This window comes from Pleurodeles waltl, chromosome 7, assembly GCF_031143425.1.
Source record: "Pleurodeles waltl isolate 20211129_DDA chromosome 7, aPleWal1.hap1.20221129, whole genome shotgun sequence".
Classification (NCBI taxonomy): domain Eukaryota; kingdom Metazoa; phylum Chordata; class Amphibia; order Caudata; family Salamandridae; genus Pleurodeles; species Pleurodeles waltl.
Window position 1 is genome coordinate 1,418,064,923 of NC_090446.1, and position 23,722 is coordinate 1,418,088,644.

Below are 23,722 nucleotides of genomic sequence, written 5' to 3' on the forward strand. Positions count from 1 at the left end.
CTTGCTTGGATTATTCTTTTAAGAATTGTTTTGGAGGGAAATCGGTGATGTCCTTGAGTAATTTAACCTCACTACTCATGATGGGTCACCATTGTGGATTTGGAAATACAAATTAAATACGAATTAAAAAAAGTGTGCAGGATTGTGTGACAGGTGACATAATCACTGCCTAACACTCCCACTACTTTAGTTTCTAATCTTGTATAAAGTGGATTATAAGAGACATTTTAATAAAATGAGCACATTTCACTGACCCTAATACAATTTTAATCAGAACAAGATGGGGACCCTTCTTTTTTTCTCCACCACCATCTACACATCCAAAAGATTTCAAGAGTTCTGGGTATGCTCATCAAGCACCTAGATGGTGCTGGCAAAGGAGCAACCCCAGTGATGAAGCATGTCTCTACAAGTGGGTGAGGGGTGTTACAACATTTGCTGAACAATCATTTAATAATACATTATTTGTTACTGAAAACAATGGGTATTAGCATTACATAAACACTTGGACCATCAAAACCCAGTGTGTGTCTATTAATGATCCTGCACCTCAATCTTTTACTTAATTTCATGGATTATTGGGGAGGTTGTATTGTGTCATATAAAATAGTCCCATTCCCTCCTGTGATGACTCAACTTTCTAATGTTAGACATTACTTATTAAGATACCTTTTTCCGAACCACAGTCATTTGAGGTGTGGATTCCAGATGATAGGAGTTTTGGTGAAATCCTATTTTGAGTCCTGATTCTGCCATGCCCTTTCTAAAGGGATACAACAGACAATGGGGTTTGTGGTAGGAAATGACATATTATTTTATTCGAAAAGGAAATTCTTTGAGGTTTTCTGCAAAGATGTTAGATAGGGTTGGTTAATCAAGCATGAGTTGCAAAATCATGTTTATATTAATTTACTGAGGGAATCAGAAAAGGATAAAGTGATGTTTTAAATACAATTAGTGAAATATGAGGGCAAGTTATATGCTGACTGGAACACTTCAGTACATTTTCTAGTCCTGTGCACTTACTTCTTTTGGACATCCAGACAGCATATGCTTCACACTGGCAGGAAAATCTATCTCTTGGGAAGAATTGAAGAACATTTTAGGGAGAGTGTAATTTCCTGTTGCTCATTAATCATTTCCACATTTCCCTCGGGAGACAAGTGCAAAAGTCAATAAGGTGATTGCGAAGTTAATCATTGATCCTTCTAAATATATTTGGTATATAGAAGGAATGGCTAAGAACTAGGGACTACATTATTATTACAACCTTTCAGCCATGATGAGCATCACAATTGGTATTCTCCTGTTGACACTAGCAGGTAGGAAAATAGGGGTGCCACTCTAAGCAGATGTAAATAGGGGCACCACTCTAAATCAATGTAATTTTGTGATGATCAGGGTATTTTGTATTTCTTTACTTTAAATTGGAGGAAAGCATGAAGGTGCTGCATGAAACTGTGGTAATCGTGTTAAGCTAGGGAGATAAGCTGGTGAAAAACTTCAAAAAGGGTAGCCAGAGAGCTGCTGAGGATTTGGAAACTAAGACAATGTGATTGTCTAGTTTTGCTTGAGAACACCCTAATACATTGTGGAAAGCTTTGAAGCAAAATATGTATTTTTTAGACATTGATGTGCTAGCTGATCAAACACGGGCCATCTCATATGCCTGTTTGTAAGTCTGGATGTGGTAAAAACAGGGTCTAAGCTCTTGGCATTCTTGTAGATGATTTAATGCAAGAAGTTAATAGCACCTTACTAGCTTCTGTAGACCATCTGACTAAGTCTCACCTGTGCGAACAGCAGAAGTTGGGTGCTTGAAAGTCTCAGTAATCTATATGCTACTTCGAGATGCTTTAGTAGATTATCTAGATGGTTAAAGTTTGATTGACAGATTTGCAAACAATTCATGCAACACAGTGCAGTAAGGCAGGTTGTGTGAATGACTACAGATGAACAGTGCCATATTTGCAAAGATATGGCACTCTTCAGCTGTCTCCCATCACTGGTGTATTTGTGGCTATCTAGCACCCATGCAGGCACTATGCTTCATGGGTACCTGTCTTATGGGCAGAATTCTTTTTGTGCAGGAAAGCATACCTTCCTGCACAAAAACAATCTTGAGAGGCATTTTATTGGTTCCATGCCGGATGCAGAATGGAAAAATAAACCTATTTCTCCTGGTTATGCTTCTGTGGTAAGCATGCTGACTCGCATAATTCCAGCTTTACAAACCTTAGTAAATATGGAATTGTGTGAAATCAATGGGTGGATGCACGGGATCGGCGCCCCATGGAATTCCTACCACTATAAAATATACTGCATAGCAGCACAAGCTGCTGAGCTGTTTACATTTCTTTACAAAGCAATGCAGGAACACATAAATCAAGCCTTGAGTGGCTTTGTAAATTGCGAATAAGACCTTCTGTTGCCCTGTGTTGCCTTGCATGATGCAAGGGCGACACAAAGGCTTAGTAAATTTGGGCCTGAATGTCCAGAGGTTTGACTCCAGAGCGCTTGTATCAAACATTTTATAAGAGAATTCAAGTGCTTTTCCTCTGCTATTCCTTTTTTACTCTTGCTCTGAGTTTTATGCAACTTTACATAAGCATGGTACCAAAATATATTTTTAATTTTGTTCTTTAAACTGGAGAACCAAACTCAGACATTTATGCCTGTCATTGAGGAGTGGATGGATTTGTAGAGCCGTGCACACATTTGTCTTTCCAGCTTCTCCCTTATCTTACATTTCTTATACTCATTTACTCATCAGATGATCCATGTTTTATTTCCTGCATTCTGAGACTTTTTCTTCAATTACTTTTCAACATGGTCTGAGTGTTTCAATTACAGGTTCATGTTAGCTTCAGTTGTATACTTTTAAACAGATTGGGCATAATGACCCTTTTCCAGCTGACTTTGTTCTTTAAAAGTTAGGTTATTGCATGCTTGCATGCTAGTTGCTCTCTTCATATTGTGTCCCAAATATGCTCTATGATTCATATTGTCTTCATTCTGTTTTCAATTTCATTTTCAATGTACTGCATTTCAGTGCGTTAATTGCGTGACCCAGCATAATTAGTCACAGAATAATCAGTCAAAAGCACATCACAATCTCTGTAGGGCTTTGCTTGACTTACTTACATGGCTACCCCTTGTTTCATCTGCCTTGTGGTTGTTTGCTCTTGTTGGTGCTACATTATGATACTCTCTTAAAACTCATTTCTCTCAATCTTTGACCTTGTTTTGAAAACTCTTTCACTTCCCATTGCTTTCTTACTGTTCTTACTTGAACTGGTATGGCATTAAATTCGGTAATCAGATTGGCTTTATTACATTAGCTTGTTACATTCTAAAATAATTCATGACATGTAGCAGTTTATTTATGTTTCAGCCCATTGGATAAAAAAGCTACAAACAGAAATCAATATGGACGAGGAGCAAGTGCTTAAAGATAGCAGGTTAGGCTATATAATTTTACATGCCTTTTCAGTGGAGCAGCCGTGCACGCTGTTGTGTCCTAAACTCAGTAACAGGAGATGGAAACTTTCTTCAATAAATACTGAGAAAAAGGATTCAAGGGGTGATGTAGGTGAGGAATTGGATTATTGGGTGGGAGAGGATGGAAGCCCCACTCAGGCAACAACCACATTTCTAACCTGGGTGAACCACAAAAGTCACTAAACTAACATATGCTTAATCCTCTCATAGCTTTGCACAAAGCAGTCAGGAATAACCTAGAGCAGTGGTTCCCAACCTGTGGGCCGGGAACCCCTGGGGGTCCGCGAAGCCTCCTCAGGGGGTCCGCGGCTGCTTAAAAAATTTAATAATATTAGGTCCCAGCTATCAGTAATGACTCCTTGGGGGTCCCCGTGTTCCAATAATGATTCAGTGGGGCACCCGGGCTCCAGTATTGATAAAATGGGGGTCCACAGATGTCAAAAGGTTGGGAACCACTGACCTAGAGGCACTGTGTAAAGTATTTATGCAGCACTCAAACAGTAACAAGGTGAAAACATAGCATATGAAAAATACAGCACCAATTTAGAAACATAGAGCAAAATGTAATAAATTATTTGACAGAAAAATGACAAAAATCCAACTAGTAGATTTGGATATCAATTTTAAAGATTTACGTAAAGTATGCCTAAGAGGCTCAAATCGCCAGATGAGTGTATATGGTCAGGCTGGAGCAGGACATATTCACAAGTTCAGGCTAACTGCGATGAAGCACAGGCTGGGGACAGGACCAAGTTTGATCTGCTGAGGATTGTATGTACATAAAAGTGTGTGTGGGGCGGGAGAGGAAAAAAAATAGAAAGCGTAGCTTAGTAAAGTGTTCTCAATTTGAGGCCCTACCAATGAGGGTCAGAGCTCATGCAATCAAAGGTTGAAAATAAGTTTTCATAAAGGCCACCCCTAATGAGTAGGTCATATATAAGGTCATGACATTGGAGGTCCAGAATGGACCAATCATGGTTGTCTGAAAAGCTATAATTTATCACAAGATGTTTACTTGAGTACTTTTGGATAATAGATGTCCTATGAAATTGGCAAAATTGCAGTAGTCATAGTGAAACTGATCATTAGCCTTCACGGCATGCCTTACTTCAGTAGCACTTGAGTATCTGCTTTAAGAACCCTTCGGGGACCCCACTTTTAAATCATATGGTAGGAGGTGAAGTTCTCATTAGGGCAGAAGATGGAGTTGCACTTGAGCTAGGTGTTGTGAGTTGCCTATTGTACCACATGTCAAACAGCCTTTCACTACCAGAATGGTGGGAAGGTAGGCTTGTTTATCTTGCTTGCATAAGAAGTCCAGAGCACCCTTGCAATGTGACTGCATATAATGATCTGCTAATGGATATAATGAGCAGGGTTGGGCTGGAAAAAATAGGCCCACATTAGCGAATCAAACCAGATATCTAAAAAAGGTAGCCCACATTTGCAAATCAGGCCAGTTTTAAACTTATAAAGACATGCTGTCAGTGGCAGCTGCCACTGGCGTAGTGGGGCAGGATGGAAAAGAAAATGATATCGTTTTTTTAAAAAACATTTACCTGTTCAGGTCTCCTCAGTCCTCCTCCTCGTCTGGAGGCACACAGGCTTCTAGACTCTCCTCAGCCAATCACAATGCTGCTGTCACCAGCATGACAGCAGCTGCGCGATTGGTGTGAACGCCCTGTTTCAGTGCTCACAGAGGGAGTGGCAACCTGTGCACTTTCTCCTCCATGCTGTGAAAAACAGCTGGGAGGGGAAATGCAAAGTGTGAATGTCTGTTTGGCCGGCCCAACATGGCCGGCCAAACAAACATGCACACTTAAGGTGCATAAATCACTCCTCCTTCCAGCCCAGCCCCACCCTACCCTATCCTGCTGCCTCAGCCAAAAATAAAATGATAATAACAATAGGTTATTATCATTTTGTTTTTCTGCTCAAAGCAGCAGGGTGACGTTCCTCCGCCTTAGCTTATGCATGCTGAATGAGTATTTAAGAAAGTATGGAAAACAGTATGCTTTCATGTTTGCTGCAGGGAATGTTTGTTTTAATATCCATTAAATCACCTGTATAAATCGGCCCACCTGGCACTCAAACAGGTCCAAAAACTGCTAAAAGCCTGTCCATACACCAGTCCGACCCTGAAACTGAGACACAAATTGACCTAAAGGTGTGGGAAAAGTGTAACTTTACACAGATGTATTCCATATTAATCATGCTTAAGTAAATAGATATGTAGTAAATGGCCACGGTACAAAATTCCACTCCAGGCACAAAGAGGGGACAAGGTGAATACCATGCTCATAAAAGCTTTTAGTGGCCACTATGAACAGTCAGAGAAAATCATATTTTCGGCCGGATTTACAACAAACTGGTGCAGTGTGAAAATCAGCAGCACTGCACCAGTTTTGAAATGCAAGGATGCAATGTATTTACAAGAATATGGCGCACCCCTGTGTTTCCCCCTTCACCTGTGTTAAATTTAGCTGCCTAGCGCCAACTCAGGCATCCTTGCACCATAGTGCAAGGGTGTCAGCATTGATGGGATTGATTGTTTATGTGCAGGAATGTGTGCCTTCCTGCACATAAACAATCTAGAATGGTGATTTGGCACTTCTATGTGTGCTGCAGGATGCAGCACACATAGAAGTACAAAAGCGTTATTTTTGAATGATTGTTTATGTGCAGCAAGTAACACCTTCCTGCTCATAAACAATCATTCATGGCAGGATTGCTCCTTCTACGTGTGCAGCAGGGGAAATTACAGCATTTCTCCTTGTTGTGCTATGCTAACGCCACCCCTGAGATTTTTGTAAATCTGGGACAGTGCCAAAGCAATGGGTGTTGCAGTGGAATGCCCACACCAACAACCATTACACTCCCCTCTGCTGTAGAATACTGCATCAGGGGGGCATATTTACAAGGTAGTGTTGAGCCAAAAAAAGTGGCTTAGCATTGCTTTGTAAATTTGCGTAATGCACAGGGCCACCGAGCGTCACTATAAGTGAGACCCTGGTGGCGCTATGGGGCTTGTAAATATGCCCCTCTGTTTTCTATAAGATCAATCATTGGAAAGATGCTGAGGCAGAATTTTGGAAAAATAACCCTGTGAACTTCTGTAAGCATACGTTTCATTTCCTCACTTTGAACTTGTAAAGAAAAATATGTTGTTTATAAATACAATATTTCTATTAATGTAAGGAATGCGATTTATATTCCGTCTTTCATGAAGCACTTCGAAACAAAAGTATTTTTCTGTATGCTAATTCTTAGTTCTTTTCCTAATTTTACATTTAAATGTACAATTCATTTAATCGCCCTGCGACTTTGTTCACAAAATTGAATTTAGGAAACACATAGGATTTACCAGAGCATGGCCCATCAATAAGAGTAACTTGTTGAAAACTTTTCGAGTGTACTTGAGTCTTGACAGTGAGTAGGGTATTTGCAAAGATTGTTAATGTCTTCAAATTGGGTATAGAGTTTTAATACTGTGACGTACGAAGTGTGTAAAAGTTGCATTTCTATCCACTACATTTTAAAATTTCATATTTTTCAGAACACTATGGGCCAGATGTATCAAGAATCCACTTTGCGATTCTCTGATAGGGATTTTTAAGAAATCACTCTTTCAGAGTCGCAAATGGTATGTATCATATTTGCGATTCGGTAATAGCCATTTCTTAAAAATCGCAAATGCTATTACCGAATCGCAAATGGTGATTCTGAGCCCATTCGCACATGGCCCATATTTGCAAATTCTTTGCATTTCCTAAATTTCAAATTCCTAACTGGAATTCTCAATTTGGGAAATGCAAAACCCAGGGTGCTGGGGGCCTAAGGCCCCCTCTGCTGCACCCCAAAAAATGATTTAAGGACATGTAAGGTGCACACATGCCAAAGGGGCATGTGTGTGTTACATGTCAATTTTAAAAATGCATTTTTAATGCATTTTTAAAATTTGCACATGGTTACCACCAAGTTGTATTTGGTGGTAATTGCGATTCCTTAATGCCCAATTTGCATTAAGGAAAAGCTTGATACATGTGTTTAAGAAATCGCAAATTAGGATTCCTGATTTGCAATTTCTTATTTAGAGAAACACAATTTGCGATTCTCTAAACGGGGTCACAATTTTTAGTACTCACTATTTTAGCGATTCCTTAAAATTGCATAGCGAATGCCTTTCATACATAATAAAAGGCATTTTTGCATTCGCAAACGGCCATTCGCACCATTTGCGAATGCAAAAAAGCTTGATATATCTGGCCCCATATTTGATTTTTTTGGAAGGACCATGTTCTGGGCATTACAATGCTCCATTTTCTGATGTGATGATTACTTGGGGAAATGTAATGAATGTTGCCTCTGATAATTGCTCAAAAAACAAAAAAAAGGGCAGAGTTATTATGTTAAAGGTAGAAGTACTCTGGCTGTGTTTTGCTTGTACAGGTTGTATAGTATGTCTTGGATCTGGTTATGCTTGTAGCATTTGCACAGTTATTCTTACCCATCTGGCTCGCTAGCCAGGAAGGCAGGAGCACAAAAGGCAAGGTGGATGTTGGCTGGAGGGCGGTATCAAGAGAGGTGAGAGAAAGAGAAGAAGAGGAAGAGAGAGGAGAGAAAGAGAGAAAAGAGAGTGCGAGAGTTAGAGAGAGAGGCAAATATCTATTGCATGTATACTATGACCATTGATGGACAGGTATTTGATTTCGATAGACATTTCCTTGGTTTGCTGGATTCCTTGATGGACAGTTTTGAAAGCCCAGGTGTACTCCTGGTGCCTCTGCCACTTTCCACTGCCCTTTCCAAATTAATTGCAACAGGTACAGGGAGGCCTCAAAAGAGAGAGAAAGAGTGCAAGGGAGGGGAAAGGTAGAGACAAAGTGATCAGAGAAGGAGAAGAGAGAGGAGCGAGGGAGTGAGAGAGAATGGATGAATGGAAGTGTGGCCCTGACTATGACCAGCTCAATCACGAGTGCTCTTCAGTAACATTCCCTGGTATGCACTTAGCTGAAGGTAGCCTTTGCTAAACGACCAGATGTTGGTGTCTCAAAATGCCCCAAAATGACACGCACAATAAAGTCTAAAGGTGACAATGGCTTGGGTTTGTTTTTGGGCACCTTCAGAATAGGTGTACGGGTGACACAGACCCCTATCTGTTTCACTCTAGGATGATTTCATGATCATCTTAGAATGCTTATGTAGACTGAGTAAATGAAGTGCAATAAAGACAGCAAGGCATGTCTACAAGGGAAAGGGGTATGGAAGGGGCCTTGTAGGGTAAACTGCAAGAATATTTAAAGCACTGACTTGTCTAGTGGTCTAACACATGGATTAGCCTTTTTGACTTCAAAACACGTTTCTACAGTTTACATGTGCAAAACAATTGTGATGAAATAGTGTGTCATAGCATATATTGTTTTTATGGGCTACTATGATAGCCATCAGACATCTATCTTTGTTAACATCTACCTCTGTTCTGACCTACTTAATACCCCCAGAAATTTTGATTTTTGAATCTATTGAATTTGTACTTCTGTAAATGAGTCACACAAATGGATTTTCACTCACTATAATCTTCTATTCAAATACGTTTAAGTCATAACCATCAGTGCCCACTTTTAAAATATGGCTTGCAGCTGCACGACTGTGGTAAGAGGCCATAAGTTGGCTATGCACAAACATATGTGTACATGGGTTCAAACAATGAGTGAGGGAGATTTTTGAGTTACTGAGGCAAGTGTGTCTGCTCAGTTGGCATGTCAGAGATGGGACCCTGAATAATAGCCTTTGTTGGCCTTGAAATTCAACTGCGCATCAAAAAGCAATGTTTCTTTTCTTTGACGTAATGCAATTCTGTATTTACATTTTCTGTGAACATTGAATAAGATAATTGTGGATGGTCTTGAGCTAGAGGAATGATTCACATGACATTTTCTTGCCTTAAAAGGGCAAGCACACTGACAATATTCATAGGGCCATATTTGCCCTACGTTGTGCTTTTTGGTTAATTCAATATTTCCTAGAGCCCGTCCAAATGAGGTTCAGAATTTGAAATACTCTGTAGGGCCAAGTTAATTATTCTGCAGGCCAGCTGTCGGTTTGAAGACACCTTTATTGTCAGGTCTATTTAGAGAGAGTAAACCTTCTCCTAGCAGACGAAGAGGGTGATGAGAAGTATGTTGGTGTGATTAGTTAGCATTCCACTGACAAACCTGGGCATGCCCTTCTGTCTGAGACAAATCGTGACCAGACAGAACTAAGGCTTCATTACAGCAGAGGTTCCCCTTTGAAATCTCCATGGGAAGGAAACTGTTTGCAGTGTTAGTTGAAAGTGAAGCTAAGGCTATCTTGATTCTGCCATTTTGGATATGCTAAGCTGCATGGGCCAGCCTGTGGGGTGTCCTTAGGAAATGTTTTCAGTGGTGGAGGTGGTGTAAAAATACACCTTTGGATTGACAAGACTGGTCTACCTTCTAGAACTCTCCACTTCTGCTTTTGAACCTTGCACAAGGGACGAAATGTGTGAAAAGAAGAATAACCACAAAAGAAAGGACAAGCCCATTATATCGATAAACCACTTCCTGCAAAGGGCTTCAGGCTTGTACTTTTTTGGGACTCTATGAACTCAGTTTCCAGAGCCAGTAGCACTGAACTCCCTAGTCTCTCTTAGTCTCAGTAAAGGAATTGCTAGGGACCCTGAAAGAGAGGGTTCCCTGGGACTTTTGCGGAGTGGTCCCAGAAGGGCCCCATAGACTTATGCTATATACACTGTTGCCCTACAAAAACCAGGATGCTATGGGGCGTAGGGAGTGCAGGTGGCAGAGCGTGGAGATACTGGAGGAATAGAGTGGAGCTTGTCTTGAAGGCTGGGTGGGGTTTCTACTGGAAGACCCCGGGGCAATGAATCTACCAGTTGCTTGGAGCAAGAAAGCAATTTCTCAAGGCTTTCTATTGAAAGAAGCTCTAAACATGCTCTTGAGAAACCATTCTAAACATGTACAGGGCTGAAAGCCCCACAGTTACACTCCTGGTGGTTGTAGAATGCTACCAGGAGCCAAAGGAGGCAAGGTACATGCAAACCAGCCCATCTTGCCAAACGAATCTTCATTTATCTTTACAGCTGTGTGAGGTGCTGCTTTAGGGGACATATGCAAAACACTTCAAGGTAACCCAACATTCAGTGATCTCCCGCCATAGGGCCCAGCCGATTCTTAATCACAATTCACCCCTATTTGATTATTCTTTTTAAGGTGAAGGCTGAACCGACAGTAACATATTAGAAATGGGAGCCCCTGCGTCTAATACCTATCGACAATGTACAGTGCAGTGCCTCAGAAGTTCACTAAGTCATTCACAGTTCCTCCTGTCCCGCTGTTTAATGAGGGTGGAATTAGCCTTGCTCCCTGCCATCAGTATTTCTCAGTGCTACCTTTAGTAGGTGGGGCAGAAATGAGAGAAGCCCCTGTTGGCATGGAAAGACAAAATGTTGAGGAGCAAACACAGTGCCATTGCTTGCAGTTAGCTCTAGGGGACTGCCAGGTTAGTCACAGGCCCCAAGAGAACTATTACTGTCTTCTTGTCTTTACACCCTAAATCCCCCAGGTTGAACAATCTTTGAACCTGGGAGATGTTTGGCACCATTGCAAGCATTCCTGGTGCTACAGCTTTCTGCTAGAGGCTCTGTTTTACAAGGGATTTATGGGGCTGATGACAAAAGAACACTGATGCTGAAATATTAAACAGATTATGTGAAAATTGAAGTTAAAATCACTGCATAGTTCTGATACCAAAATATCAGCTATATTTAGTGCGTATTTCTAGAAGCACTTGAAATATTGTATTATGTGGAGTTGCATTATGGTTGGAGGACTTAGGTTCTGTATCTGATTGTTATGGTGATGCTGTGACAATGCTATTTGGACTGGGCTTTTATGTTTGCATCCCTCAAGTAGGTTAGGCAGAGGATGGGTATTGTGTTATTAGACGCTTGGGCCAGAGTGAAAGAAGTGCTTCCATCATAGTAGGACCAGAGTACCTTTAGGAGGCCACTTGACTTGTGTGACCTTTTCTTGTTATATGACACAAGTAGACTAGGAGGCCCTTTACAGGGTGCTGCCATAGGTATTTTTACCTGCCATTTAGTATATATTTGTTGATGTGTGAATGGTATTTACCTTCATGCTTAATAATGTACTTTTCATAAGAAGAATCACTAATTAGATAGTGAGTTATTGATATTTGTTTGTTTTGATTTAGAGTGTTGAGTCTCTAGTGTACAGCACCTTTCCTGAGTAAGCCTTGGACTGTTCTGCCTTAATACTCTGAAAGTCAAGTGTTAAAAAGCCTACTTTTTTCTCAGTTTGTGGGTTCACAGTCAGTGTCTCCGGGACATCACAGGTGAAAAATACCTTTTTTTTAAAAAAAATTGAAGCCCAGTTACCTCTGCCTGCTCTCAGACCCTATGACCCAAATTTCTCCCAGATTAAGAGGCTTCCTGTTGTGCTGCACTTCTCATGACTCCTCAGTTTCACCAACAGTTTTATCTGCAGTCTTGACATTAAGTAGCATGCTCTCCTCTTGTGCATCTATGCTTGCTTCTTTCATACAATATATTGCACCCCTGAAATTCTGAACAGAGTGGTGTTGGATTTTATCAGGTACAATAAGTATCATATCCGACACCGAGGCACTAACAATATTGCCACGTTTTCGGCACTCTAAATGGACCTGCTGTGCAATGCTCCATGGAGACTAATACATTTTCCATGAGCTCCCAGCTGAAAAAAACAATATTTTCAGCACAAGACTCCAAGTTAGACATGCATGGAAATTTTGCTTACTGATGGCCCACCTTCCATAGGGCAACATCAGAATCTTGTACTCATCCTGGTACTCCAAAGGTCTCAAGACTATATTCTGGTCCTCTGAAGATCAAAATGGGTCACTTAGAGTTTGGTGGAATAATGAATCTGCTATAAAAGGTCGCATCAGGTCTATTGTTATTTTATTTAGAACAAAATATTTTGATGAACTAGTGCATTAAACATGGTGTACCACAAAGTTCAGTACCTTCAGTGGAGCCATTGGCTCCTCTGCCAGAGGAACAAAGGCTATGGCTTCCACTGATTTAGTAGACTGGCAGCCTAGGTCTAGATGAGGCCCTAATTACCAATATGTACTTGCTACTAGAACAGACACTCTTAGTCTCGCCTTCAATCCCTAGTTCCATGAGGCAGGCTACAAGCCGCCCATAGCCCTATTACAAAATAGGGGCTTTTCCCCTGTTTTTCCATGTTTGCATTATTGTGCACTTTTAAGCAGGTTTGCTGGGCCCAAACAGGGACACTGCTCCCTAATATGATGAATGCGCTGTACTCAGGGCAGATGCACACCTGCACCCCCCTGTGGGCAATACATTCAGTGAAATACGGAGCAGCTTCTTCAAAGCAGCTCTGTGTTCCTCTTTGCAGGCAGAAACCTTCTGCACTTTAAAGAGGGTAGACAGACCCCCTTAATGACTGGTGCAGTGCAGGTGGATGTCTGAGAGTGGGTCCTATGAGACCTTCTTTCACCCTTCCAGGGGGCTGTCCCCAGAGGACACACTGACAGTGTGGCACATTTTTGTGGGGCACTTTCTGTGCGCCTCCTAAGACCATGTTTGCTTGTGTGTCTGTGTATGTGATATGGCACGGGCACAAAGGCAAAATTATTCCCCCCTTTTCATGGGGCCATACCCCCATCCAAATGAGGGAACACACTCTGAAGATAGCACTGGCGTTACATGTGCACCAGCACTATCAGTATTATGGAAGGGCAGCACAATTACCTGCAGCTCCTTCTGTAACACCAAGGTGTCCCTGGGGTGCTGCTGCTCCCCAAGAGCATTGTAATATGACCCCAGGTCTCTCTTGTGGTCCACTGTAGTACAGTCACAACTGGTGTTTCAGTCTTATTCTCCAGCACTGTTTCGTTCTCAGTTCAATTGTCCTTCCAGGCCCAGGAATGCTCAGGTATTTTTCTTCCAGATCTAGCAATGTTCTGATGATGAGGTGCTCTTTTTCATCATTTTTCGTCTCACCTAATTATAAACCCTCCTGAGTCCCATGTTCAACAAAGCTCTACCCAACCTCCCTTTGCATGACAACAAACTACTTTAATGAGCTGGTGTATGAAACATGACAGCCTGCAATGTTCAATGCTTTTATTGATTTCATTTTATGGTCAATGCTGATTTGCCTATAGCAGGGTTTTATCTGAGGTGGCATTGTGGACACCAAAATGATGGATTAGGATGCGGCTCAAGTAATTTGGAGTAATTTAAGTATTCCACCCATCACTTTTCTGTTTACTTCTGTGGAACCATAGGACAGCTGCCAGGTGACCAGAGGCAATTGCCTCTGCAGATCTGGTGGACTTGAGGGCTAGGTCTTAATTAGGTCATAGGTCCCAATATGTTCTTGCTGTCCGGGAATGTTCTGAAGAGGTGGTGCTGGTGTTACTGGAGCTTGTCATTCTTATTTTTTGCATTACTCAGTGAGTGCAGATTTCTACACACCTAAGCTTAGCACAATTCCCACAGAAAACTATCGTTCTTTTTCTCTCTTCCTCTCTTACCCTATAGTAAACCTTCCTGGAGTGCTGCACTCAGCATATCTCGAGCCACCCTCTACTTGCAAGAGGATGTGTTGCATCTCATAATCACCCTTATAGAAATGATGTCACACAACTTATTGTTGTTCTGGAAGAACAGATTACCCTCCTCTTTGCAAGAAAAAATGTCTGAGAGGTGTTGTAGGTAAATAGCTGTCTGTCATTTGGTTACCCTTTGGGATGTTCACTTGGAAGAAAAGGTGGTCATAACAAATGTTTGCTTTTCCATAAGTTCCCACTCACTCACCGCAGCTAAGTGGTCAGTGCTAACACATCAAACTTTCCACCCTTAGGTCTAACTGCATTTTTGTTCTACAGACCAACCAAACCGTAATGTTACTTAGAATCATTGGATGAAAGGTAGCCACCCAAATTAATTTACATTTCTCTCATACAGCACAAATTGCAAGTAGATTTTCCTCTATGTGGGTCAAAAAGTCTACTTTCACAATTAAAATATATTTGTTACAAAATACATTTTAGAAAGGTTCTTATTCTGTTTCCAAGTTTCATTGTAAAAATTGACCGTACGCGGACAATATATATTGGCCTTGATACTAACATGTTTTGGCAACCTTTGACTGTGGGGACATATTTATATGTCCTACTTTTATACATTAGGCATTCAACCATGTTGGTGTACTGAGTACTTTTAGGGTTGACTTAATAGATGGATACAATTAGATTTACCACATGGCTGGACACTCATTCCTTTTGTTAGAAATGACCCTCTCTACAGGGTCACCTCCAAACGTGTTGCCTTCCTCCTCCTACGTTTTTCTGGATTTCTGTGTGTTAGCCTTAGGGCTCTGTGCACTTTACCACTGCTAACCAGTCACACTAAAACATGGTTTGATTAGCATAACCTGACTAGCATATTTAATTTACATATCAGTCCCTTGTAGAGCGGTATACCATATACTCAGGGTGTGTAAATTAAATGCTAACAGTGGGCCTGCAGCACTTATTGGCTCACCCATTAAGGGGCTCTTTGAAACATGTCCCAGGTCTGCAATTGCAACCTGAAGACAATGTCCCACTGCCATATCGACTTGGCATTTAAAACATATTGCCAAGACTTAAACTTCCATTTTATTACATATATCTTACCCCCCCAGTAAAAGGTAGGACATGCACATTTTAGTTTTACATGTCCTGGCAGAGAGAAACTCCCAAATTTGTTTTTTCACTACTGTGAGGCCTACCCTTCCCATAGGATTACATTGGGATTCCTTATTAGAGTTAATGAGCTGTAACTCTTACACCAGAAGTGGTAGAAATATCATGTTTGCTATCAATTAACTTGTAGTGATAAACCCTCTTAAATGATAAAGTTGTATTTATCTTCACAAGTTTGAAAATGCCACTTTTAGAAAGCTGACATGTTCTTGCCCTTATCCCTCTGTGCCTGTAACCTGCCTTAGTTCACATGACTGTGTGGAACTGACAGTTGCAACTATGTGAATTCACCCCAGACAGCCACGCATTGGGGGGATTAGCAGAGTCTGAATGGGCCATTAGCTGACTTGATGGGGGGGTGGAGCTAAGCACAGCCTTGCTTACAACTGAATAGGCTGGGTTTTGCTGCCACACAATATGCTTAATGACCCTGTATTCGGGGAGCTGGGAAATTCCTTGAAATTCAGAGAACCTTTTTGGAAAAATCACCCAGCTTCTAGGAAACCAGGGTATAGGGTATAAAAATAGGGCTCTCCGGCCTGCTCCTCAGTTAATTACTGGACCTGCAGAAGGACTCTCAGAGGACCGCCTGCTGCTGTGACCTGCTGTGCACTCTACCAGACTGCTGCTGTACTTGGAAGGATTGCTTTGCTACCTGTAGCCTCCTTGGAACTTTCAGAGGCCAGCCCTGATGTGGGGCCTAACATCACCACCGAGGACTTCAGAAGAGACTCCAAGGGCTAGTTTTTAGCTGGTCTCCTGTTCTGAGCCACAGGGACATAACATGCTCCTGCCATCTTAAACTTGCACCTGGACCCAGACTGAGGGGGTCTTGCGCCTCCAAGAGGGCGCCCCCAGGAGGTCTCCAACAGGCTGGCGGTACTAGTCACCATATTATGACCGCACCGGTTTCGCTGCAGTAACCCCGCGGGGACCGGCGGTATACCGCCATGGCGGTCGTCATCTGCCAGGGCAGCGCTGCCCTGGGGATTTCGACTCCACTTACCGCCAACCTGTCCATGGCGGTGTGGCTGGTGATAAGGGGACTCGGGTGCCCCTGGGGGCCCCTGCACTGCCCATGCACTTGCCATGGGCAGTGCAGGGGCCCCCAGGCATAGCCCCGTCACGCATTTCACTGCCTGAATTGCAGGCACTGAAATGCACGACGGGTGCTACTGCACCCGCTGCACATTAGCATTGCCGCCGGCTCTATTATGAGCCGGCAGCAATGTTGATGTGACTTTTCCGCTGGGCCAGCGAACGGTAACACTGTTACCGCCCGCTGACCCAGCAGAAAAGTCTTAATAGGGAGCCAGACATACCGCCTGCAATGGCGGTATTCTGGGTCCCGCAGCCTTGACGGTCTTTTGCAAAGACCACTGAGGTTGTAATGAGGGTCTAAATTCATAAAAAGCATACCTCTGGTTCTACTAATTGGATTTTGATGGTTGTGGTGTAAAATAATTTATTAAAATGCTCTCTATTTTTCTAAATTGGTTTGGGATTTGTATTGTGTTGTGTTTCACTATGTTGCTGTGTGTGTAGTGCAGAAATACTTAAAACATTGCCTCTACATTTAGCCTGGTTGCTTTTTGTGCTACGATACCCAGGATTAAGAGGATAAATTGGCGACTTTTTGTGGATCACCCTACAAGGGATTGTGGCTGTTGCTCACACCCAGTCAACGAATAACCCAGTTTCTCACGCATATCTTTTTTGAACCACTCCAGATTGAGGTAGCATGGAATATGTTTTCTTAAAGTTGATAGTGCTTATGTATTTATGTATGTTTTATTATATTATTAGGTACATGTTAATTATTACTTATCATATTATTAGGTACGTTTTACTTGGATTTGCCATGAGAGTTATTACTTGTGATCATGCCACATTGATTCTGTTGTCTGAATAATTTGTTAAGCAAGAATTGTGCCCTTGTTTTGCTGCTTATTGTGGTTTAGAATGGTTTTTGTTTTTTTGACCTTGTATAACTTGTCATTGATGCTCTGAAGGCTTTTTTTCTGCAGTGCTTAATTTAAAAGATTGTTGTACTAAATCTTTTTCACAATCATCCCCTTGCACTAGAATTAAATTATTCAGTGGTCCCAATTAATTATTTATAATATTATGCTAAACAGAAATTGGGAGGATGCCTTTTTGTGCAAGATCAATTTGAGGTAGAATGGATATTTGGGTAATCTAAATTGTGGGTGTTGTAAATGTTAGGGTGTAGTTCAGCTCCCACTTGTTCTAAGATCCTTTTTACACCTTTTGATTTTCTTACAAACTTTCAGTTGTACTTTACTAGAGTAAGCCAGTACAATGCATTCAGTTGATTCTAGGGGTTTGAGAGCAAAGTTAAGTAGAGCATTGGAACTATAGCGTGCCTCTGTGGCCAAAGTAAGATCTCTTTACAAAGGACCACGTGTACAACATTTCAATTTGAGAAAAAGTGGTTGCAAATTGCACACTGTTTTCTGAATGGAATAGAAAATTCTCATAAAGAGTGGATTGTATTCCAATCTGCATCTTTTCTAGGCGTGGGAGTAATTTCAATTACGGCAAAGTAATCACAATAACTTCACTAATTACATATTAATCGTGTGATGCTAAATTATAGAAATTACGTGGTTATGCCAGTTGGAGTAATTAAGAGTAATTTGGGGGCAGAAATTCCATCACAGAAGCACAGCCCAATAAACTAAGTTAGAGCGAGCAGCTGCCTGCTACCGCTGTTCATGTTCTGTAGCTTTTAGTGCTATTTTTCTTAGTGCAAAACTTGCACCCTCAGGCTCATGTTGGAAATAACGGTTAATGTTGAATTACACTTCCCATGTAATTATGCATAATGAGGAATAACTTTACTGTAACTATGCTAAAAAAATTATGCCATTTATGCCCAGTGCTACTCATTACTGCTCACTAGGTAGATTGTAAATTGCAACCAATTACGATTGCTGGCCATCACAGGGATGGATACTTGCTTGAGTCTGCATAGAGTTTTTGCTCAAAAGCAGCCTCCTTTCCTTGAGGGAAACAGGGATGCATTTTAAAATATATATTTATTTTTCAAAGGTTTGTTTAAAAGTTGGAAGAAGTCCTCAATAGTGTGCCCAGGACCACACCCTGCTCCCAAACAAACCATTTTTTTATATTCACAAAAAGCAAAGCAAGGGGTACAAGTGGACCCCTTTTCCTTTGGATTGCCACCTGACTTTGAAGAGACAATAACCTATAGATGGTTTCCTTACCAAATCACAGTCACAAACCATTGTTCCAAATATCACTTTGGAAGGTATGCTCTAAGTACACCCATCGAAATTGCAACTTGGAATGCATTTGCACACCTACTAGGTAATTAAGTAAGCGCCTACTTCTCAGTACTGAATATGAATCACAAAAATAAGTTTGTCAGCAATGGTTGTTAATGAGTATGACTTTCTTTGCAATTTCAGTGCCTGTGGTCCTAGCAGCACAAGTCCAGGAAAGTCTCATATTACCTATCCTTAAGATATTTTAGTAGTGTACCAGACTGTAGGAAAGTCACTATTTTTGCTCTGATTACCCCCATTTTTTGATTGATGCTGGTGGTTACTGACTCCGAAAGTGCCTTAGACTCTTCTGACCTGGTGCAGTACCAGTGCCCTGTCCTCTAATGGTATATGGTAGTTAGTTTAATTCTAATTGGCAAAGAGAATGTACCTGTAAGTCCCTATTATTTGTAAGGCATCTACGGTTAGAGACCTCCAGTAGTCGTAATGCACTTCAGTGTGCACTGCTGTGGTGTCTGGTGTCATTTTGAAGCCAAGTCTGCCTCAAAATAAAACCATGTCCACATTTGACTGCAGAGTTAGAACGTACTTCAAAAGTCTAAAACTAACTTTTGTATGACTTATAATATCAGCCCTAGGAGCCCTAAGTGTAGTCTGCATTGTTAAAAGAAGCAGAGATAATACAAAATATGTTTTATAATCCCTGGTAAGAAAAAACAGCCAAAGTAGTTTTGCCCTATTGTAGTGCTGCTAGCCCTGGAGGCTAACAAGGGGAAGACTTTATAAACTTCATAATGTCTAACTTTTTACTAACTATACATCTCACTCACACTATCAAACACATAGTTACAATAAACCCACCAGTTTGGCAAGGTCTGATATTAAATATAACTATTACATGAAAGTAGCTTTAGAAATTACTATCCTGAAGTTACCTAAGGCAGCCCTGTAGAAGCCTCTTCTGATTGGTCAGCCTTTGACAGCCTGAGAAATGCTGCCCCCTGACTAAGTGAGAAAAGGCCTTTGGACTGCAACCATATAGAGGAAGGAAAAGGGGCCTGGGTAGATAAGCTGAACTCCAATGGCAGGATCCTCTGTAGAAAAAATATGTCACAGGACCCAGGCAATCCCTACTTCCTTTCTCTCTAGCCAAATGAGAGCCCTCTGAATATGTTAGGAGAGGGGATGGAAAGGGAGGGTAGTCTAGTCAGTTGGTAGGCACACCTTTTGGTTGGGTTACACAGACACACATAAAAGAGAGAATTTCTCAATTTTTGATTTTCGGTAGAATAGCACATTGGGGGTTGAAGACATGTTATACTTTGCAGGAAGTAGTCATAGAGAGAGGTAAATAATCCCTGTTGGATGAGGTGTTCCCTGCTGACAACCCAGAATGGAGGATATATGTGGAACAGATGTGGGAATTCTTTAGATCGCTGTCTGGAAAACAAAAGGCTGCCCAGCCGGACCCCTGGAATGCACCAAAGAAAATTCCTCACTTTTAGAGACTGCACCTGCTGCATTCATGAGGGTCCACAAAGAAGGGATTGTGCCTGCCTCTAAAAGGAAAGGAGTGGACTCCCTGACCAGCAACAGGTACAAAAGAGCTGAAGAAGTCACCTGCAAAGTCAAAGAGAGGACACCCCAGCTGATTATTTGTAACTTGTCTTGGAATGCTCTAGTGCATTGTGGAACATTGAGTCCTAGCCCCCAAGTGGCAGTACAGAGCCTCTGAACACTTGCCCAGGGCTGTAGGAAACTTATCTCCCAAAAGGACCAAGAACCAGCTGGCAGCCACATCGGAGCAAATGTGTACCTACTCAAGATGATGCAAAGTTTCACTGCTCAGCTGCCAGCTTCAACAGAAGCAAAGCAAGATGATATGAAGCCTCAGTGAACAGCTTCAATAAAATTGAAACAAGTCGCCATGGAGACAAGCAAACCATCACCGCACAGCTTCATTAAAACTGATGCAGCTCAACATGATTGGAAGGGGGAACTCACATTGCAGCCCTTGCAGCTCCTCAGAACTGACACCAGATGAGACAAAGTCTTGCGCTCCATCTTGGTCAGCCTGAACTTTATCCCAGTCCAACATGTCCAGATATCCTTAGTTGGCGCTTTGCACCTTTTGATGCTATTTTTTACCTAAACCTGTAGAAATTCATATCTCTGGTTCCCTTTGTTGGATGTTTTGGTGTTGTTTTCAAGATTCAATACAATCTTTTTTTATAACTTGGTGTAGGATTGTTATGTATTGTGCATTTTATTTATTTACTGTCTTGGTGTCATTAAATGCTGAACACATACCTATCTCCTAAGGTAAGCCTGAATGTTCATTCACTAAGCTACCAATGGCTGAGCAAGGATTTAATTACTGAGGCTTGATTGAACCTATTAATGATTGTGGTACTATTATTAGCTGAGGGTGAATACCCCCACCTACTAACAGCCCACTTTCCTACACAGATTTCTCATATCTCCTATCTTTAACATGTTTTAATGGTGTACTAATCTTTTTCAGGGTCTATCTCTCTGGTCCCATGGTAATCTATGCCAGAAATTAGCTACTTTTCTCATTACCACTTAACTTTCAATGAAGGGTGAATTTTAGATGCTGCATTGTTTTCTGTGAGTACCAGGGTAATTAGAGTTTCATAGGATAATAATTTTGCCCCTTGACCTTAATTGATCTTCCACTGTGCACTTTACAATGACCCTGTATTCGGGGAGCTGGGAAATTCCTTGAAATTCAGAGAACCTTTTTGGAAAAATCACCCAGCTTCTAGGAAACCAGGGTATAGGGTATACAAATAGGGCTCTCCGGCCTGCTCCTCAGTTAATTACTGGACCTGCAGAAGGACTCTCAGAGGACCGCCTGCTGCTGTGACCTGCTGTGCACTCTACCAGACTGCTGCTGTACTTGGAAGGATTGCTTTGCTACCTGTAGCCTCCTTGGAACTTTCAGAGGCCAGCCCTGATGTGGGGCCTAACATCACCACTGAGGACTTCAGAAGAGACTCCAAGGGCTAGTTTTTAGCTGGTCTCCTGTTCTGAGCCACAGGGACATAACATGCTCCTGCCATCTTAAACTTGCACCTGGACCCAGACTGAGGGGGTCTTGCGCCTCCAAGAGGGCGCCCCCAGGAGGTCTCCAACAGGCTGGCCGTACTAGTCACCATATTATGACCGCACCGGTTTCGCTGCAGTAACCCCGCGGGGACCGGCGGTATACCGCCATGGCGGTCGTCATCTGCGAGGGCAGCGCTGCCCTGGGGATTTCGACTCCACTTACCGCCAACCTGTCCATGGCGGTGTGGCTGGCGATAAGGGGACTCGGGTGCCCCTGGGGGCCCCTGCACTGCCCATGCACTTGCCATGGGCAGTGCAGGGGCCCCCAGGCATAGCCCCGTCACGCATTTCACTGCCTGAATTGCAGGCACTGAAATGCACGACGGGTGCTACTGCACCCGCTGCACATTAGCATTGCCGCCGGCTCTATTATGAGCCGGCAGCAATGTTGATGTGACTTTTCCGCTGGGCCAGCGAACGGTAACACTGTTACCGCCCGCTGACCCAGCAGAAAAGTCTTAATAGGGAGCCAGACATACCGCCTGCAATGGCGGTATTCTGGGTCCCGCAGCCTTGACGGTCTTTTGCAAAGACCACTGAGGTTTCCTCAGTTCCCCGGAAACACTAGAGGACCATTTTATTGGGTTTCTGCGGTTAACAATCAAATGATCATTTGACCAGGTTGAGGTTGCATAAGTTAAAGGGATTGACTTAGTTGATACTACAAGTAGTTTGTCAAACACATGAGGACTGCATTACTGCAGAAATTTCATAACTACATATATAGTAATTGATTGTTTTTGTTGATTTGGAGTCTCTACTACTCGTAATAGAGTTACAAGGTGTGTTCCCAACCATTCTCCTACTTAGTATGGCCAGATAAAATTTTACAGCCCACTGCAGCTGTAGCAGTAGTAGTAGTGGAGTAGTAGTGTAATAGTAGTAGTAGTAGAAGCAGTAGTAGTAGAAGTAGGAGTAGTAGTCATAATAGTAATAGATGACCACGCGTAATAGAGTAGGCATTGTATAATTAGACACTATCAAGGTTCCGGCATTCAGTCAATCCTAGCATAAACATTTCCCATAACCATATAAACAATAGATGAACGGGCAATCATTGCAGTTTGCACTGATTTCATAGCGTTTTCCAACAAAAGTAAACTTGTCTGAGCTGTGGATTACCACAAATTAAAAAACATAATGGGCCATAATCTGTGTTTTTTCCCATCACCTATTAGTATATGAAGTGACATCACTAGATCTCCCACGACCAATCAGTACAGGAAATAACATCACTGCATTTCCCATCATCCATTTGCACAGTAAGTGACATAACTGGTTTCACACCAAAATCTTCTTTAGAAGAAGATGCAGAGCAAGGAAACTTCAATCAATATCATCCATTAGGAAGAGACATCACTGAATCTTACGTCAGCACAGAAAGCAATATAATTGGCCCTCACATCATTCATCTGCATAGGAAATTATATAAATGGTTTCACATTCATGGCACCTATTGCTCCTTCGTGCCCTCAGGGCCTACTTAATGGAAGCAGCAATGCAGATGTGCAGTGGAAGGGTGCAGCGGGTGTGTGGATGCCACGCCAAAGGCAAGCTCATCTGTGCCAGTATAGGCCTGGGTCACGCCCAGCAAAAGGAACCCTGGTTCTTCACCTATCCACTGCTACACTGCTGCCCTCCTCTGTGCTGTAAACCCCAGGCTCCACTCACTGTACTGCTGCCGTACTTCACCAAACAACCTGCAAGCTCCAAGTGCTCATGCATTCTCCCATGGTACAGACCCACCACATCTGAGTCTACAGAACCCAGCACACCATACACTCACACTCACACAAACTAGCCACCCACTCATGTTCACATAGACTAAACACCACCCACACAACACGCCACACTCTCTTGCATGCTCCTCGACACCAATCACTCACCAAACTTGCCAAGAAGATAACGGGCCTTCTGCATGACCATGATACAGACCTGGGTCTTTATTAGATATACAGTGCAATTTCCTTATTTGCACCACAATG

General features: G+C 42.2%; 1 protein-coding gene across 1 annotated transcript in view; it reads left to right on the top strand.

The window, feature by feature from the left end:
• The first annotated feature begins 1,251 nt into the window (after positions 1-1,251).
• LOC138246425 (trypsin-like) overlaps positions 1,252-23,722 on the top strand; it is a 261,406-nt gene continuing 238,935 nt past the window's right edge. Inside the window, exon 1 of the mRNA XM_069201034.1 lies at positions 1,252-1,322. Within this exon, the coding sequence (XP_069057135.1) occupies positions 1,280-1,322 (43 nt within the window). The 5' untranslated portion in view covers positions 1,252-1,279. The remainder of the gene's footprint in view (positions 1,323-23,722) is intronic.